The sequence below is a fragment of the Caenorhabditis elegans genome, chromosome V, assembly GCF_000002985.6.
Source record: "Caenorhabditis elegans chromosome V".
Classification (NCBI taxonomy): Eukaryota; Metazoa; Nematoda; class Chromadorea; order Rhabditida; family Rhabditidae; genus Caenorhabditis; species Caenorhabditis elegans.
The window spans coordinates 11770452-11787558 of NC_003283.11; the positions used below are offsets into that span (position 1 = coordinate 11770452).

General features: G+C 34.2%; 5 protein-coding genes and 2 non-coding genes across 12 annotated transcripts; 5 read left to right on the top strand and 2 right to left on the bottom strand.

Annotated features, from left to right (window-relative positions):
• The first annotated feature begins 18 nt into the window (after positions 1-18).
• Positions 19-3044, top strand: F55A11.4 (EF-hand domain-containing protein). Of its 2 annotated transcripts, none has more exons than NM_001269436.5 (9): positions 19-136; positions 797-873; positions 932-1091; positions 1147-1747; positions 1794-2264; positions 2313-2430; positions 2483-2595; positions 2643-2733; positions 2860-3043. In NM_001269436.5, exons 2-8 carry the CDS (start codon positions 804-806, stop codon positions 2715-2717), a joined length of 1608 nt encoding a protein of 535 aa, NP_001256365.1. In that variant the 5' UTR covers positions 19-136; positions 797-803; the 3' UTR covers positions 2718-2733; positions 2860-3043. The 2 variants fall into 2 exon arrangements, 1 of the variants encoding a protein (NP_001256365.1); NR_069619.1 differs by having other exon boundaries at positions 81-136; positions 2860-3044.
• Positions 3045-3268: 224 nt separating this feature from the next.
• Positions 3269-6185, top strand: bus-18 (Lysophosphatidylinositol acyltransferase 10). The gene is made up of 8 exons (NM_073570.4): positions 3269-3509; positions 3857-3954; positions 4248-4618; positions 5121-5185; positions 5230-5342; positions 5391-5493; positions 5744-5851; positions 5905-6185. The coding sequence occupies exons 1-8, from the start codon at positions 3327-3329 to the stop codon at positions 6037-6039; spliced, it is 1176 nt and encodes a 391-aa protein (NP_505971.2). The 5' UTR covers positions 3269-3326; the 3' UTR covers positions 6040-6185.
• Positions 6186-6386: 201 nt separating this feature from the next.
• Positions 6387-12978, top strand: F55A11.6 (GST C-terminal domain-containing protein; the record flags this gene model as incomplete). Of its 5 annotated transcripts, NM_001269437.4 has the most annotated exons (8): positions 6387-6502; positions 7312-7403; positions 10806-10868; positions 10970-11150; positions 11363-11455; positions 11504-11631; positions 12351-12458; positions 12660-12978. In NM_001269437.4, the coding sequence occupies 8 exons, from the start codon at positions 6451-6453 to the stop codon at positions 12834-12836; spliced, it is 894 nt and encodes a 297-aa protein (NP_001256366.1). The 5 variants fall into 5 exon arrangements, with proteins under 5 accessions (NP_001256366.1, NP_001041123.2, NP_001256367.1 ...); NM_001047658.3 differs by lacking the exons at positions 6387-6502; positions 7312-7403 and adding an exon at positions 10624-10731; NM_001269438.2 differs by lacking the exons at positions 6387-6502; positions 7312-7403 and adding an exon at positions 10672-10731 and having other exon boundaries at positions 10964-11150.
• F55A11.13 lies at positions 12456-12601 on the bottom strand. The gene has a single exon (NR_069620.1). It is a non-coding gene; the product is annotated as an Unclassified non-coding RNA F55A11.13 (non-coding RNA).
• Positions 12541-12631, top strand: F55A11.10. Its single transcript, NR_001523.1, has one exon. It is a non-coding gene; the product is annotated as a small nucleolar RNA F55A11.10 (small nucleolar RNA).
• F55A11.11 (Phosphoglycerate mutase family protein) lies at positions 12698-14177 on the top strand. Its single transcript, NM_001383411.2, has 5 exons — positions 12698-13179; positions 13227-13311; positions 13364-13610; positions 13655-13747; positions 13794-14177. Exons 1-5 carry the CDS (start codon positions 12979-12981, stop codon positions 14110-14112), a joined length of 945 nt encoding a protein of 314 aa, NP_001370163.1. The 5' UTR covers positions 12698-12978; the 3' UTR covers positions 14113-14177.
• On the bottom strand, positions 14136-16992 carry F55A11.7 (RING-CH-type domain-containing protein; the record flags this gene model as incomplete). The annotated part of the gene is made up of 7 exons (NM_073572.8): positions 14136-14550; positions 14599-14846; positions 15504-15924; positions 15969-16059; positions 16249-16349; positions 16761-16856; positions 16906-16992. The coding sequence occupies 7 exons, from the start codon at positions 16990-16992 to the stop codon at positions 14407-14409; spliced, it is 1188 nt and encodes a 395-aa protein (NP_505973.1). The 3' UTR covers positions 14136-14406.
• Between the last annotated feature and the right edge of the window lie 115 nt (positions 16993-17107).

Sequence of the window (17107 nt, forward strand, 5' to 3'; positions counted from 1 at the left end):
TAATATAAAAAGTTATTTTCAGCATTAAATCGAACGAAATCAAGCTTATTTGATGTGAGAATCGACGAGTGAGGAAGTTTATGCCTAGAAATTGGAATATCGATGCCAAATACTCATTTTTCTGTTTTGCCGATTGGTTTGTTCGTTTTCTGAACCAGATAATAATTTATTTTCGAAAAAATACAATAGTCCAACGTGTATTGTTGAAAATCGAATTTGTATTATATAAATCTCTAAATTCTAGGCGTTAAAGCGTAAAAATGGCATTAAAATTTACAATTTTCTTTTTTGAATGTGGTTTTCACTTTCCTTGATAGATTATGACCTTTTTTGCTCAAATCTTCATGCAGAGTTTTTCAATTGACTCGGTAGAAATTCCTGAAAAGCAGAAGCTCACTACGGTAGTTCGTGAAGTCTGTAATCTGACGTAATTGTGTGCTGGATTCTGCATTCCCAAGTGCACGTTTCGCTTTTTTTTTGTTAATTTCAAAGCAAACATAATCACTTACTTCTTGAATTTACCGTTTAATATGTTTTCAGGAACTTGTATTGAAACTATAACGAATTTAATTATTGATTTATTGAAAAAAAAATTAAGTTTGCTCTCTTGAACTTTTATTTATCGTAATTGCTTCGTTTCCGTTGCCGATTAATGCACTCTTTATCAGTAAAATATTTCACTCATTTCAAGTTTCGAAGAGTTCATATTGATTTTCTTATTAAAGACAATACCGAAAACCGAACATCAATTTTGTCTCTAATGAATGTTCCCTTACTTAAATAAACTAAATTTCAGAATCATAATGATCAACAAAAATGAACAAACTGAAAGCACCTCAGGAGCAGCAGAACAAAAAGAGGACGATGAAGAACGTAATATAATTACAAAAATTAACGTAATTACAAGAAAACTGTATTTTAAAATTTTCAGAATATGTACAACTTAGTAGTCTCGGAGAATATAAGGACGAAGTTACTCCTCTTTTAAGCCCGAAACATGTTCCATTGGTTTTGGGAAAAGTGACCAAAGAAGCAGCAATTGCAACACATTCAGCTTTGCATGGTGGAATGTCGGAGGAAAAAGAGCGACAGTGAGTAAGAGTGAAAAACTATTTGAATCAAGAAATTCATCTCATTTTGTTTCAGAATTCGGGACATTTACGACCGTCTCGATATTGATAATGATGGAACAATAGACATTCGAGATTTGACTCTTGCCCTCAAACATGAGACACCTCACATTCCTGCAAATCTCGCACCTGTTATCATGTCGAAAATGAGTCCAGATGATGAGGGACGCGTCGACTTTTACAGTTTTTCAAGTTACGTTCTGGAAAACGAGCAGAAACTTGCCGAGATGTTTGCCGATATGGATCGTAATCATGATGGACTAGTCGATGTTGTAGAGATGAAAAACTATTGTAAAGATATTGGAGTGCCATTAGACGATCATAAAGCACAACATATAGTCAATAAAATGGATCAAACCGGCTCAGCATCTGTTGATTTAAAAGAATTTCAAGAATTTATGATGCTCTATCCATCATCGGATCTGAAAGATATTGTCGATTTTTGGAGGCACAACTTGATTATTGATATTGGAGAAGACAGTCAAATTCCAGAAGATTTCAGTCAACAAGAAATGCAGGAAGGCATTTGGTGGAGACATTTAGTAGCTGGTGGAGCTGCTGGGGCTGTTTCCAGAACATGTACTGCTCCATTTGATCGCATCAAAGTTTATCTACAAGTGAGTTCGTAAGATTATTTGAATCAAAATTCTAGTCGATTTTCAGGTCAACTCTTCGAAAACAAATAGGCTTGGTGTTATGTCATGTCTGAAGCTGTTACACGCCGAAGGAGGAATCAAGTCATTTTGGAGAGGAAATGGTATTAATGTGATCAAAATTGCTCCAGAGAGCGCAATCAAGTTCATGTGCTACGACCAGTTGAAGCGATTGATCCAAAAAAAGAAAGGAAATGAAGAAATCAGCACTTTCGAAAGGCTTTGTGCCGGATCAGCAGCTGGAGCAATATCTCAATCAACCATTTATCCCATGGAAGTCATGAAAACTCGTTTGGCTTTGCGGAAAACTGGCCAACTGGATCGAGGAATCATACATTTCGCGCACAAAATGTACACCAAGGAAGGTATACGATGCTTTTACAAAGGATACTTGCCAAATCTAATTGGTATTATTCCTTATGCTGGAATCGATTTAGCAATTTACGAAACATTAAAACGAACATACGTAAGATATTACGAGGTAAGTGATAAAATAAAAGCTTATTGATTTCTTAGTATTGTTTTTTAGACAAACTCCTCAGAACCCGGCGTTTTAGCTCTCCTTGCTTGTGGAACGTGTAGCTCAACATGTGGACAACTTTCTAGCTACCCATTTGCACTAGTTCGAACAAGGCTGCAAGCTTTATGTACGGAATACTCTCATCCCTTTCAGATATTTGCATTCATTTTTTTTTTCAGCTATCACACGTTATTCCCCACAGCCTGATACGATGTTTGGACAGTTCAAATATATACTACAGAACGAAGGAGTCACTGGATTCTATAGAGGCATTACACCTAATTTTTTAAAGGTATACACCGAATCAGAATGTCGTCTTCATTTATTATTCTTTTTCAGGTTATTCCGGCAGTCAGCATCAGTTATGTTGTTTACGAAAAAGTGCGGACGGGTCTCGGCGTGAAAATGTGTTAAAATCGGATAAAGAAAGGTGAGTGAGAACGAGAAGCATAAAATAGAGATAAAAAGTCTCCCTATCACTTTCTCAAGAAGCGTGGAACAGATCGCAACAATTGAGAAGTTTATCAAGCCTATTATATGATTTTTTTTTTTACAGGTTCCCGTATGCTCACGAGGAGGCCTCGAGGATATTCATCAGTTCTTGCCATGTTCGATTCATTCCATAATACAATTCTTTTTTTTTCCACGAACTTTCTTGTTGACAATATCAGGACGATCTTTACGGGTTAAGCCTGTATGGCGATCGCATTTTTCAAAGTTCAATAAATAATAATTCAGTTATTTAACTCTCAATAGAAAGATTCTTAGACATTCAAACTTTAACTGTACTCATGGAGATTAAGAACTATGTAGTCTTTCTCACGATTTTATACTCCGCGTCTCTATTTCTCCGTTCGTGCTACGTGTACGTACACATAATCGTATTCGGCTAAATGGAAAGAAGACGATGGACAGAGGCAAACTAGGCCAATCAAAAAGGAGAGACGGGATTGAGGGGAAGAGAGATGCAAGGGCGATTCGAGGAGGAAACACCTTCTCTATTCACATCCAGAAGTTGAAATGATGAGGATTCCATGTCTACTACGTCCATTACTCGGATGGTTTTTTGGATTATGTATTTTATTTTCTGCTCTCTTCGGAAACTATATTATCACATTATTTCTTGGGCTTCCGATACTTGGAAGGCACAAACAATGGCGAAATCTGATGGATCGTGCAATTTCCTATTGGATGACAATTCCTATGGTACCTGTTATCTTGTAACTTTATACCGTAGTACTTTGCTAATCCTTTTATCTGTCTTTACAATGTTTTCACTTAAAGTCCAAGGTCACCATATGCGCACGCGAATACACAAATTTGAATTCTTCTTTTTGAAATGTTCCAAATTCTTACGATCTGCGTCTCAAACTATTTCTCTGAAGATGACATCAGGGTCAGCGTATATTGTATGAATAACCATATCTCTGCTTCCTCCAGACACAAACGTTGACCATACGAGGTATAGAGAAAGAGACACAGACGACAAGGCAATTGAAAACGACGTTTTGAATAGAAAAGAACAATCCAAAAAAAAAGTTGAATGATTTCAGGGGTTGCTCGAATTTCTGATGGGTGTAAGGATACGTGTCAGTGGAGATGAAATTGAATTCGGAAGTCCTGCAATGATTGTTATGAATCATAGAACACGGTAAATGCTTACAGGGCGGCTTTTGAAATTCGAAAAAAAAGTAAATTAGACAGTGGGATTTAGACAGTGGATTAGACAGTGGGATTTAGTTTAGTCTATATATTAGTCCAACATTGCTGAATGCCAAAATAGAGCAAAGTTTCAAAGTTTCCAATCAAAATTTTGGGAAATTGCCAAACTTTCAGAAAATGTAGACTAATTAAGTAATTTGGATCTTTCGAATCTGCCTATCAGATACCAAGAATATTCTTTTTAAAAACTATACGTGTTAATTTTCAAAGTTTAAATTCTAGACTTGATTGGATGTACATGTGGTGTGCACTTTATCAAATCAATCCATGGCTCATCACTTCCAATAAAATTTCATTAAAAGCTCAACTGAAGAAGCTTCCTGGTGCAGGATTCGGAATGGCTGCTGCACAATTTGTATTCCTTGAACGTAATGCAGAAGTTGATAAAAGATCATTCGATGATGCTATAGACTATTTCAAGAATATCGATAAAAAGTATCAAATCTTGTTGTTTCCTGAAGGTACTGATAAATCAGAATGGACAACATTGAAGAGTCGAGAGTTTGCAAAAAAGAATGGACTTCGTCATTTGGATTATGTTTTGTATCCCAGGACAACTGGTTTCTTGCATTTATTGAACAAAATGAGAGAACGTAAGTTTTTGAATCTTTTAAAAACGAAAATTGTATCAAATTACTATGAATATTGACAATGAGCATATTTTAAACGAAAGCGCTAAGAACTTAATAGGAGTCTGAACATAATGCTACCGGTTAACAGTTATTTCAAAATAGTCAGAATATACAGAAGTGCCACCAGTTGGATCTTGAGCTTCAGCGCGACCTGAAAAAGACTTGCCAACTTATAACATAAGCTCATTTTTTGGGCCAAAGCTTGGTAATACGTTACTGCGAAGTGCCGATTAGGGCCAAAAAATAAATTTTTTATGATGTGAAATTTTAAAACTTCACAATTCTACTAAATGTGCTGGAGCAGCTAGAACTTTGGAATGATAACAAGCAGCACTCTTTTACCATATTTATAACTTACCAAGCAACACTTCAAAGGTCCATTTTTCAGCTTCCTCATCAGTAATTAGGTTCAAAAATGTACATTTTTACCGTTTTATTAAAATTCAAAAAATAATAATTTTAGAAGAATACGTTGAGTACATCTACGACATTACAATTGCTTACCCTTACAATATTGTACAATCTGAGGTATTATTTTCTCAAAATTACTAATCTTAATTTCGTTTTTATAGATAGATTTGGTCTTAAAAGGAGCAAGTCCACGAGAAGTCCATTTTCATATTCGAAAAATTCCAATTTCACAAGTTCCACTTAACGAGCAGGATGCAAGTAGATGGTTGACAGAGTAATAAGCTTGATTATCTAGAAAATGTTTAAATTTTGAATATTTTAGTCGATGGACGATTAAAGAACAACTACTTCATGATTTCTACAGTGAGGAACAACCGATAAATCGACAGTTTCCTGTTGAACGAGGAGATGGAGTTTGGAGAAGTGTAAGTCCATGTTTTAAAATGCTAGTAAAAATAGAGTTCGTTCCACCTAAACCAAGAAGTTTAAATTACATAAATATACGCACACAGCCATTTGCAGGTACGCGTTTTGAAACAATGAGGGCATACAGTCCTAGTACGTTACTGCTGATGTTCAGGTGCATATCAAGAGACTTTTACTAGCATGTCCATAAAATATCGCAGTTATATTTTTTTAAATTTCAATTACAAATGTCAAACTATAATTTTGCAGTGGAAAGAACCAAGAAGGCATTTTTATGTGAAACTCACTTCCTTGATGTTTTGGACACTTGTAATCTCATTTTGCTCTTATCATATTTTCTTCGTGAGGACTCTACAGGTAACATGAAACAGATAATAATAATTTCTGAAGTAATTATTTATTTTTTTCAGCTTGGATTTCTCTACTTTTTTGTTATCAGTTTTTATCTCAGTTGGAGATACGGTGGAATCGATAAATATATAATTTTCAAGTGGCAGGAATCACGAAAATCTTTGCAAAAGTCGCCATCATCTTCTTCTATATAATTTCATATTTTTTTAAATCTTTCTCGACTAGTTTTTTTAATTCAAAAGTTTTGTTTTATTTTCATTCACTTGACACACTTCCGAGAGACTCATTCGTTTAATATCATCGGGTATTTTCATCGAAATAAATATTTCCTACACTTAATTTTCCATAAATACTGTTTTTGGCGAATCAATTTGAACTGGAATCTAATCGTTTTCAGGGGATAATTGGATGATATCCTCTTCACTTTCCAAATTATTAAACATGCAGGAAATCACTAATAATCCAGATTACAAATGTCTATTTGTTTGCGGACGAGGAGCCAATGTACAGTAAAGAAGAAGGAAAATGTGCATTGTTTGCCACAAAACGCGGCTCTTAACTCTCAAAATCGTTCCTCCCGAGTTTTTCTCTGAAGGATTTTCGAGATGATTCACTTTGAAACTATCTTTGCGGATATTTCTTTTCGATCGAACGGCGGTAAGATTTTTTATTTTTTCTGTTGCAAAATTTGAAATCATACTGATCTGAACTTCCATAATCTATGATTTCCATGACTGATCCATGACTGAGAATTAATGAGACTGTAAAAATATATATCCAAAACATAAAAATAATAGTTTATCTAGTTTTTAAATTGCCAAGTTCATAAAAGTCGATTATTTGTACCAGGTACTATTTGTTTCCAGATATTTTTTTTGGTTTGATTGTGTACAAAACGCATTGGAAATAGAACAGTTTAATATGACATTCAAAACGTTAATTCTTTGCTCTCTCAAAAACCTGCCACGTAAACACAAAGATTTCTACCGTTTTTAACTATAAACATTTTAAATTAGGTCCAGGTAGTTGTCTCTATTCAAACATTAAACTATCCTTCCGGGTTCTTTTCTTGTTAGCTGAATAAAAATCTACATTTCTATTTCAAAAAATTGTTAGCAGCTGATTACCAGCTAGTTTATCGAATACTTTGGTTGTTCCTTTAATGGGATTCGACCAAAATAAAGTTTTTGTGGGTTTTGAACTTACGTTTCAATTGGTCATGCCAGAACATTTTAGGGGTTCAAAGCTAAAAAAGTTTGACTGAGAATTTTAAATTATTTAAAATTTTTCGTAGTTTTTTGTTACGATATTCGGCCATGTTAGACTATGAAACGTGAATTCAGACTAAACGCTCATAACTGTTTTCTCCCTAATTTATTGGCTCTGAGAAACTTTAAAATAAAAACCTTTTTTACTCTACTTCTGCTCTCTCTACTACCTTCTTTCCAAATTTGAGCAATTTTCAGACTTTCAGATGTTTTGGAAGAAAAAATCGAAATCAAAATCTTCTTCGGCATCAACGCCAATCAAATCGACCTCTTTGCCAACAATAAACGAAGTAAGTTTCATTTTTTGTGGGAATTCAGAAAAATAATCATCTTTCTGTTTTTTTTCTTTTCATTTGAAATCCGATCCCAAAATGTTTACGTGTGTGGCGATAATAAACGATCATCTCTTTCACATCTGAATCTCTTATTCTCATATACTCTATTTCTCATTTCTCTTGGCAAGCCTATGATGTCTTTTTGACGCGTGTTCTGCCCTCCGTCGCTTCTTATCACTGATTGTTTGTCTTCATTTACCCCCGTCTTGATGATGTACTATAAAACCGGAGAAAATGACACAAAAGACTTTTGTTGCAAATTTTCATTTCTCATGTAAACATTCGGTTCAATCGAACACCCGACATTTCGAGGATTTTATTCCACAGGTCAATTATATTCACTGGTAGATTAAAACTCATTTTTTTTCGTGGATCATCAGCTTCAAATTTGATTCTAGCATAATTTTTAAAGTTCTTTAAGTTTTGTGTTCATTCTGCCATCAAAATATGATCACCAATTTTTTAAGCTCATTTGCAAATCACAAGTTTTATTGCGGGTGACATCAACATTTAAGCAATAATTTGGAAGTATATTTGAAACTTTTTTTTTGAATTTCAAAAAAAAACAGCGTTATGGAGTAAAACACATACATAGTTCAGAAATAAGTTATCTTTTAAATTGAGCTTTGAAGTTAAAAAAAACTAATAGATGAGATATTTAGATAAGTTCTAAACGTGACTTCATCAAAATCATTGAAAATTAAATTTAATATCACATTGAATTTTTATTCATTATAATAGTTGTTCTAAAATATTTTGGCTGGAACTCTCAATTTTGATGTTACTGATCTAATTTACTTTAGAAAAACTGATTTTTGAATTTGTCACTTTTTTGATAGGAACAAATACCAACTTTAAAAACTTATTCCTATTCTTAAGGAAATCACAAATTTCCTCAGTTTTCTCCATTAATATTGGTTCTGAAACTCATATATTTGATATCTCTCGGTTCATTATAAAAACCGGTTTTTGCAATAAATAGACCATGAATTATTTTGATTTATTAAATATTTTCATTCATTCTGTTTCTGCATCTCATTTTAATGAATTTATTCATTTTCATTATCTTTTTTTGTGTTCAACGCAGTTTTATGGTAGCTTCGGGTGATCGCTTGTGCTACTAGAAGTTGTCTTTCAATCTGATTTTTGTTTAATTTTTTAATAAAATATAATGATTACCTATACTTGAATATCCAAAAAAGTTTCAAATCAATTTTCCAAATTTCAATTCCGTACATTTCTATTTAAACTCTGTAAACTTATTCGATATTCAATTTTTAATACTTATATAAATAATATGGCATTTTTGATAAATTTATTTTAAAATAGTTATCATACATTGGGAATTTAAACAACAAGTTGGGTTTACTACAACACGGTTTTTTCAAATTTCAACCAACAACAAATTGAAATTGTTTGCGTAACGTTTCTTCTCTATTGTCAATCATTCGCAACTTTGGAAATGTTTACTCGAAATTTGTGAAAATGAATGAAAACTTTCAAATGACCCATTGGAATTCTCAGTTTGAATCTCCTCCTCGATAGATAAATTTATCGTAATCTTCATCTAGATGTTCACGTCAACCTGACCCTTTTTACATCTTTGACATAAATATTCGCATGCCATTTTCATGTATCAATGCCTCATGGTGTTTAGTGTTCAATGCCATTTTTTCCTTTTCCGATCGATCGTCTCTTTCTCTCCATTTTCAATTTTCCCTCTTTTTCTTCTTACACTCTTTCAATTTCAGTGTATTTCTCTCATATTTCCGTCAAAATTTCTGTCAGTTGTGAGAAGCTATGTGAGACGTTTTTTTTTCTCAAAAACATCAATTTTTCATAGCTCCCGGCACTGGATAAGCCAATTCGTTTTTCTAAAATTTTTATTTTCATCTGACTTCTGCTATATCAAAGTTTTTAGCAATCCAAAATTTTTGTTATTTGTTTTCATTTTCAAATATCTGCCCTTTTATGGATATCACTTTGAATTATAATCAAGTAATTGATAAGAGGAACAGTTGTTCTTTCAATTCAAATCAAATTAACTTCTTCTCTCATCTTATTGCAAACCAAACACTTCTGCGGGGAAAAAGTGTCACTTTTGAAACTAGATTGATGGTGATGGATGAGAAGGTGAAGGTTTTCTAGTATTAGAGAGCCAATTCCATTTTTTTTTGTTGGCTGAACGATTGATTTCTAAAAAAAATGAAAAGTTAATTTAAGTTTGAACATTTCATAACGCTCATTTTAATACCGAATGATTTATTTGAACGTTTTCAAAAGCACTGCTTCAAAATGTATAGTTTTAAAATTAAATAAAGCGATTATATAATGTCTCAATGCAGCTGAAAATTTGTTCTCTTTTTTTCAACTTTGGGTTGTAGTTATGTTGTGATGATTCCAATTACCAACTGTGCCTAAGGTTTTCCAAAAATACCAACATTTTGGTGATGAACCAATATTTAAAGAAAAAGTTTTAAAAACATTATATTGTCGTATCATTTCAGAAAAGAACAATTTTCAATATTCGAAAAACAAATGTTCAGACATCGAGACGAGATTTCTTGATATATGGTTGTTTCGTAAAACTTTAATGGCATTTAGGAATAAAATGTTCTCTTTTGCTACTGTTACCTTTTAAAAATCCATTTTCGAAAATAAACTAAATTATCAAAAAAATTTTCGATTATGAATCAAGAAATCTCAATGGAGTTCTTACATTGGAATTCTTATTCAAATTTGTCCTGTATGACAGGAATAAAAATGGAAATGCTCTAATTTCCAAATTTCCTCACAATTAAATATTACATACCATTTTCGAAAGAATTCGTAAAGTTTGGTTTATTTCACATTTCTTCAACGAAAAAAAAATAGAAAAATATACAGGTTTTAAGATTTCAAAAATTGCCTATTTCTCCTAGAAATTAGTTCAATCTTAAAAATAGTTTACCTAGAAACAAAACAGACAGAAAATTTGGAACTTGACGAATGTCAATTGCAAGTCTGCAGGTGTCGTGAAAAACACGAATGAGCTGCTTGATTTTTCTTGATCAGCCTTTCCCTTGACCATGCTCATAATAGCATTTGAAATCAAGAGACGCAGACAAAGATAAATGAGTTCCGTCTGTGATTTGCTTTCCCCCTCCAACAACTCATTCCTCACCCGATTTCTCCAAAAAACTTATTCTTATTGTAATAAAAGAAAACAGAATATATCAATAAAATGACTCCAAGCCTTGCTCTACAGTATTCTATTACTTATGCCCTTTCTCCAAAGTTCGTGGTTCGTGTTTTCTTCCTTTTTTCATAATTTAACTCATTGGACGTTTAAGTAGAAAATTGCAATTTTAATTTCAGAAATCATCAAGCAGTGGCCGACATCTCAGTGTTTCTGTAAGCTCAACAACTCAGAAGAACTTTGTGAGTTTTTTTTTCAGAGGAAGGCTCTGCCTGACTGGAATTCTTTCACTTTTTAATCTAAAAAACGATAATAGTATTTAGAAATTCAATTTCAGTTTCAGCCAAGCCCTGTTCAAAGCCGAAAGAATAAAATGGACACAATGCACGGATTTCTAGTTCCAACCTACACTTTACATGATTTTGATGATGGGGAAGAATGTAAAGTTGTCAGAATGATATTCCAAATGTCTAGAGTTCCATATGAGTTCAAGCATGTTCATCGAGATGATTACATTCTTGAAGGTATGTGTTTTTTTTTAATTTGCATGGTTTTTATATGTATTTTTCACCAAAGACTTTACGAAGCAACTACATTAGTGACTACTGTATAGTGCAATAATGATTTTTAACGTTGCGTTTGGGAATAATAAAAGAGAATATACGGTTCATATAACGAGAACAATATAGATCAAGATTTAAGTATTTCGAATAACAGCTAACAAATGTTTTTCCAGATTACCCATTCTATGCTCTCCCAACACTTGAAATGAATGAAAGAAAGTACGGAAGTGTTTTGTCAATTTGCAGACACTTGGCTTGGAGATACAGTAAGTTTTGAAAATTTTCTGTTTTCATCGTATCTATTAGTTTTAAAGATTTGTCTGGAAAAACGGCATACGATGATGCTCAAGTTGATGATATTGCAGAAAAAGTTTTTGAAGTTCGAATGAAAATTAAAAACTGGATTGATCATATTGAGCATGCGGCTGATCATGCATGTGATGTAAGTTGTTTTTTCTTTCTTTTTTTAAATTTTGATTCCCAGAAATTTGCAATTGTTGCGCTAAAAGTACGCTTCCTGGTCTCGCCACGACATGTTTTTCTCCAATTCAAAAAGGCGCGCGCCTTTAAAGAATACTGTAATTTCAAACTGCCGTTGCTTCGTAAATTCCAGCGATTTTATAGTTTTTTGATAAAAATATATATTTATTCAAGATCTAAAATTTAACATTAAAAACAGATACATTTTCACAAATTGTATTGTGGAAAAAACTTCCAAAAAATATGAAAGTTCCGCAGCATGCTGCGCGCGCAGCAACGTGAGTTGGAAATTACAGTAATCTTTAAAGGCGCGCATCTTTTTGCATTTGAGAAAAATTTGTCGTGACGAGACCGCGGTCTAGACCGGGTACCGTTGTTTGGCCCAAAAATCTCAAAATTGTTGAGTCTAGGCGATGGGTTCAAATCCTGGTTGCTGAAACATGTACGCTTCTTCAAGAACTACAGTGTCCATTCCTCGCAAGTTCCTTGAAATTAAAAAAAAAATTGCATAAAAATCTACTATATAAGAACCAGAGAAAAAATGCCGAAAAAACAAGATTGAGGTTACTGTAGTTCTCACAGGTGCTCACCTTTTTCGCGTGAACGATTTAAAAAAGTTTAATTCTAACCAGAACTTACAAAATAGTGTTTTCATATTTTTCAAATAAAAAAATATTACAGGAGGAATGTACAGAGGAAATTGCGCCTCGTATCCTTACCAATACACTGTTTCCTTGCCTCGAACGAATGTTGAAGTCGGCTGCCTCTTGTTGGCTAGTTGGACACACAGTGAGTGTTGCGCGCATGGCGCAGGCGGTTAGATTGCTGAACTAGTGCCTCGCCGTCTGTTCCCGCTAGTTCGACACCTATCGAGCGGTGATGAATGCACGTATTGCTCTGACACCTCTTATGTTAGCGGTAAATTTCCGTGCCGCGATGAGTCCACTAGGATCTCTGAGCTCTTTTGAGCTTCACATTTTGAATTTTCAGATGACTTGGGTGGATCTTCTCGTTGCATGCCTTGTGAATCCGATCATATACCATCGTCCAAAGCTGCTCCAAGATTTTCCATTGCTGTATTTACATAATGAAAAAGTGGCCCATCATGATGACCTCGTAGGATTTTTATATCACGTCAGAACACGTAAATTCCAAGACAAAAAGTAAACGTGACCGTGAACTTTGCCCAAATCTTTCTTTTTTTGTACTTGCATTAATTTTAAATCATTTTTTCAATCATCGAGCCGGTTGTATTTCTCGTTTCATTCATTCATTGCTAACTTTTGTGGACAATAAAGAGATTAGAAAAATGAGCCTGTCAAAGAATCGCAAAAGTTTGGATTTGGACGATGAAAATGAATCATCGGCACACTACTTGCGTTCACAATGGACAGTCTGTGTCAAGTCAGCCAAAATTCTGAAGAAAGTGACTGTGGTGATGAGAAGTGCAGAGAGAGTTGATCGAGTTTTTGGATCAGCATGGCTAAAGTCTGAAAAGTACATGACAAAGGTATATTTTTAGATTTATATTTTTAATATTAAAATTTCAATAAATAGGTGAATGCTACTGATATCAATGTGCCAAAAGGAGCTGTTTTGCATCCACATTTTTATCATTTCAATCCACCAATCACTAATATCGGTGAGCTAATTTCATAAATTCTCCCGAAGTTAACTTTTTAAAATTTTTCCAGGAAAATACTCGGCTCAATTAATTGGACGTGCTCTTCGTAACCGTGGAATCGAGCCAGGAGTCATATTTTGTTCTCCTACTCTCCGTACTCTTCAAACGGCTGCTGCAATCGCCAAATCGACTGGTGCCCGGATTCTCGTTGAGCCAGGACTTTTGGAGCCAATGGAATGGTATCGTCGAGCTGGTGCAAAACAATTGCCAGATTTTTTCGATGAAGCGCTGGATTTCCCACAAGTTGATAAAACTTAGTAAGCTGCAAGATGTTATATTAACCTCATGAAAAAATATTCAGCAAGCCAATCTTCTCGATGCACGAATTTACCAGCATGTTCGGAGCAAAAAGCCAGGAGCAGTGTATTCAACGTATCATGCTAGTTGTGAAAAAGTGCAGATTCGAATTATAATATTTTCTTGTAATTATGTAATTTCAGTATTTGTGTCATTTTCCGTGATACTCCTGCTCTAATTATCGGCCATGCAGTTACAATGGACGTAGCATCAAAAATCGGACAACATGGTGACATGTTGAGTAGTGGACATACTGAAGATTTGACATCCTACGAAGATTCGACGTATCCATCAGATCCCAGTGGACAAGCAGCCAAATTGGAACTTGGTGTCCGTTATCCTCCTCTGAGTGTTATGGGACTTGTTCGTAATAATGATGCTCCGCCGCATGTGCTCAAGACAGTTCCCGATTTGATTCCGCCCTTGTCAATGGGATCCTATTCCAACAAAATTTTGAATTGACAGTATCACTGAGAAAATAAAAGAGTGTTCATTTTTTGTTTAAAATAAATTGACCAGTTTATGAACCGGATTTGACATGATGGTCAGAACTGAAACTAGAAGTGTAAGATGCAAATGGGGGAGGGGGTTTTGTTAAAATATCTACAGCCAGCTAGGCAATGTGCTCTGCGAGAAATCCTTGGCCAAGTGACTGTTAATACTTATATTACAGAAAAGAAATGTGAGCAATAGAAGGGGTGGTGGGAGTGGGCATCACAATTAATGAACATATATAACAAGAACAATGATCGAGACCTACGCTTCACTGTTACCAAAAACCGACATTTTTGTTTTGTGTGTCAGTGGAGTCGATGAGAATATCCGAGCATTTGAAGTTATTCCGAACATTTGTTGGCCGATCGATAAATCACCCGAATCCGATCTTATTGCTTCCAATGACTGAAATACAAATTTTTACAAATTCAAGTGTGATTGAAAGTTCTCTACCATATCAGTCAGATTCTTCGGTGGATTCAATGGAGTATTCTCTCGTTCATTGAACGATTCACTCTGTGCTGCCTTCAGAGATCTGAGCACTTCCTTTTTCGAACGAACATCGGGATCGTATGGTACGACAGTAATATTCCCATAGCGTCTTCTGAATCGAGGAAGACGAGTCACAATTGTGTGATTGATTGTGAATATGCATGCACCAACGAAGAGGACAAAGAAGAAGAATGCGAGAACTGAGAGCACTGAAAATTTAAAATATTGATCATAATTTGCACTGCTAATTTAGCAGAAAAATATTACTGTCAGATTTTGTTTTTCTAAAATTTTAATTATTCAATAGCCTAACTAATGGTGGAGTTTTCAGAGTTGATTGAAGATTTGGTTTTGAATGATATTCAGAAAATTGACCGTAATGAAACAACTTTTTTTAAATTTCTAAATTGTCTAATTAAAATTCTTAATAAATTTTTAAAATAAATTTCTCACTCCGTTTTGACAACTTTTCAGACATTTTCCGCAAATTCTCGATTTTTAGATACATTTTTATATTTCAGCGACTTTCTTCCAGGAATGAGTTTCCGATACGAAAAATGTCTGAAAATTGAAAAACGGTGTTTCTCATAAAATATCATAGAAAAAAGAAACCCAATGAGTTTAGGAAACACGAAAAATGTCGAAACTACCGAGGGAACCCAAAAAAATTAAATAGTCTTTTTTATTTTTCCAAAATTGAAAAATCATAAAGATTTAGACATTTTTCTAAACATTTTTAAACGGTTATATTCAGTCATTACGGTTATGTTCTATAATAAAAATCAAAATCCTCAACCGACTCTACTCTATTTTTCATAAATGATTTTTTTAGTCAAAACTTTCATTATTTCGATTTTTAGTCTTACCGATAGTCGCAAACTCGACAGTTTCGTGAAAAATCAACGATCCATGAAAAGCGATTCCAAACATAGTTAACACGAATGCGAAAAGAAAAACATAGCACAAATGTTGAATGTAGTATCGACGACAGAAATCGACGAACGACCCATATTTGAAATAGCGATATTTGACTTCACACCATTGACACGTCTTTTCCAATTTCAGACGTTCAGTGATACATCCGTGATGAACTAATGTTCCGCAAAAACAAGGGCGAATTAATTTGGCATCATTCTGTTCAGACCATTCTGGATTTTGATATTTTTGATTGAGGCACAATACACACGAGGTGCCGGATTCCAAATTATATGGTAAACTTGTTTTCGTCGGTGTTTTTGTCGTGAAAACGGGTCTTGTAGTCTTGGTCGGAGATTGGCGGGGAGTTGCCTAAAAAAAATTGATTTGATGAGCTGCGATTTTTAGAAAAATACCTGCTCAGGACGATACATTTGATGACATTGAGTACAATTTGTACCGAAGAAAGCCTCGTTGTCTATTGCACACGTAGTATGGACAAACACTCTGAAAATTGTATTGATTCAAGAGAAGAAGATAAAATCTTTTAAGTATGTGCCTATTTTAAGAGAAATAAAACTACAAAAACAACTAGAGACCCATATTATTGGGCGACGGAATACAAGAAGGCATTTAATTTCCGGTTTAAGCGTTATTTTCATCATAATTTTATATTTTAAATGATTATTCACTTACAATGGACACTGACAGGGCTTCACAAAGTTCGGTGATGTTGGTCTGATTTTATTTTGGCATAACAGGCAGAAGATCGATGCGTCGGCAGGAAGAAGGCTTGACTGAAATAAATCGAAGTTTATGCCGGCAAAGTGGTGAAAAGGAAAACTGATTCAAAATTGAATGAAAAGAACGTGTCGTCTGAATATATTTGCTGGTTGAATAGGCAGAAAATATTTAAAAAAGGGAACGACCACATTTAGACTCGAACGCAAAATTTTTTTTGGGCAAAAATAAAATTTCAATAACTACTATTAGATGCTCAAAATGATTTTTTTTGTTGAACACACGGATTATGAATTCGTTTTTCTATGGGATTATAAATATTGTTACTGAAAAATAAAGTATATTAAATGTCATATGATCATTGAAATTTGTTCAGTTGATGCGAAGAAAAGTTTAATTCGACCCCCAATTTAACGAATAGATCATTTCGAGTGACTTGTGGATTAGTACTTCATGACGTAACATACCGTTGATGGCACTTCTAAAATTGTTGACAAAAGGGTCGGATCGCGTCGCCGTCGTCCATTCATTAGCGATGTCATCGGTACTGAAGCAGCTTTTTTCTTTAAAAAGATTAAGTTTAAAAAACATAATGAAAAGTACTAAATGAACCTCCTCTTCGGTTGTCGGCGCCGTCACATTCGTTTCATCGCGTGGGACAACGGAGATGTCGGCGGGAAAATATGCCTCCGCGTCCATCTGAGAGATATAGAGATATAAAAAATGAAAGTGGAAGCAAGGTGATAAATGATTAGTTAACGATGTTAATAGTGATTTGATACATCATGTTTTGTACATCGATATCAATTAATGT

Bases quoted from the DNA above. Each gene is read 5' to 3' on its own strand.
- bus-18 (NM_073570.4), top strand. From the start codon at position 3,327: ATGAGGATTCCATGTCTACTACGTCCATTACTCGGATGGTTTTTTGGA. The intron at 3,955-4,247 runs GTAAATGCTTAC...TTTAAATTCTAG, and splicing joins GTTATGAATCATAGAACACG to ACTTGATTGGATGTACATGT. The intron at 4,619-5,120 runs GTAAGTTTTTGA...TAATAATTTTAG, and splicing joins ATTGAACAAAATGAGAGAAC to AAGAATACGTTGAGTACATC.
- F55A11.11 (NM_001383411.2), top strand. From the start codon at position 12,979: ATGAGCCTGTCAAAGAATCGCAAAAGTTTGGATTTGGACGATGAAAAT. The intron at 13,180-13,226 runs GTATATTTTTAG...TTCAATAAATAG, and splicing joins CTGAAAAGTACATGACAAAG to GTGAATGCTACTGATATCAA. The intron at 13,748-13,793 runs GTGCAGATTCGA...ATGTAATTTCAG, and splicing joins ATCATGCTAGTTGTGAAAAA to TATTTGTGTCATTTTCCGTG.
- F55A11.4 (NM_001269436.5), top strand. From the start codon at position 804: ATGATCAACAAAAATGAACAAACTGAAAGCACCTCAGGAGCAGCAGAA. The intron at 874-931 runs GTAATATAATTA...TAAAATTTTCAG, and splicing joins AAAAGAGGACGATGAAGAAC to AATATGTACAACTTAGTAGT. The intron at 1,092-1,146 runs GTGAGTAAGAGT...ATTTTGTTTCAG, and splicing joins TCGGAGGAAAAAGAGCGACA to AATTCGGGACATTTACGACC.